The 750-nt window shown below is 40.7% G+C and overlaps 1 protein-coding gene across 1 annotated transcript; it reads right to left on the reverse strand.

The window, feature by feature from the left end:
• Window positions 1-30: 30 nt before the first annotated feature.
• On the reverse strand, window positions 31-744 carry LOC107735347 (V-type proton ATPase catalytic subunit A-like; the record flags this gene model as incomplete). The annotated part of the gene is made up of 2 exons (XM_016547058.1): window positions 692-744; window positions 31-256 (listed from the first exon to the last, which is right to left on the reverse strand). Coding segments are annotated over exons 1-2 (257 nt in total), but the record flags the coding sequence as incomplete, so codon positions are not given.
• Window positions 745-750: the final 6 nt, after the last annotated feature.

The raw sequence follows: 750 nt of genomic DNA on the forward strand, positions 1-750 counted from the left end.
ACGTCACTTTATACAGAGAAAGACACACACATAATTCTTACCCTCAGGTTCTGAAAAGGAGAGAACTCCCACTTGAGGTCCCTGTTAAGAGCTCCTATGTTAACCCCTCTGGGGATGTAGATGCTCTTTGTGAGGTCATTGATGTCTTTGAGGGGACGCTGAATACCATCAAAGATGGAGCCCATGATTCCGGGCCCCAGCTCCACAGAGAGCGGCTTTCCAGTGCGGAGCACGGGGTCTCCAACACAAACTCCAGCTGTGGATAGCTCAGGAAAACATAGACATATACTAATACAACACAAAAATATACTTTGGCAACACCATGATGAACCATGAAAAATAAAAAGTAAATAAGGTTTTTAAGAGCCATTTTCCTGAATTTTTTTTTTTTACTTTTGGATTAAAAGTTTGGATTAACTTTATTAAAAGTATTTTTACCTTTTCAAGTATTGTAGACTGAGTAAGGGCTGGAATACACTACAGTACACAACTTTTAAAATCCGAACAGATTTTAAAATGCTAGGCATCATACAGTTTTCCACTTTGTCAACTCAGATCTGCAGACTGCCTCAGACTTTCAGCAACTAGCATCAACTTGTTCGGACTGTAAATCAGGGGAAAATTGGGGCAAAAATTGGGTAGTGTGTGTATTCCAGCCTTAAGTAAACCACTCTTGAATGGTAAAGGATACAGGTCTCCTCATACACCTGGATGGTTGCCATATCTCCCTCCAATCGGATAATTTCTCCC

This window comes from Sinocyclocheilus rhinocerous, unplaced genomic scaffold, assembly GCF_001515625.1.
Source record: "Sinocyclocheilus rhinocerous isolate Xijiao unplaced genomic scaffold, SAMN03320098_v1.1 C35995078, whole genome shotgun sequence".
NCBI classification, from domain to species: domain Eukaryota; kingdom Metazoa; phylum Chordata; class Actinopteri; order Cypriniformes; family Cyprinidae; genus Sinocyclocheilus; species Sinocyclocheilus rhinocerous.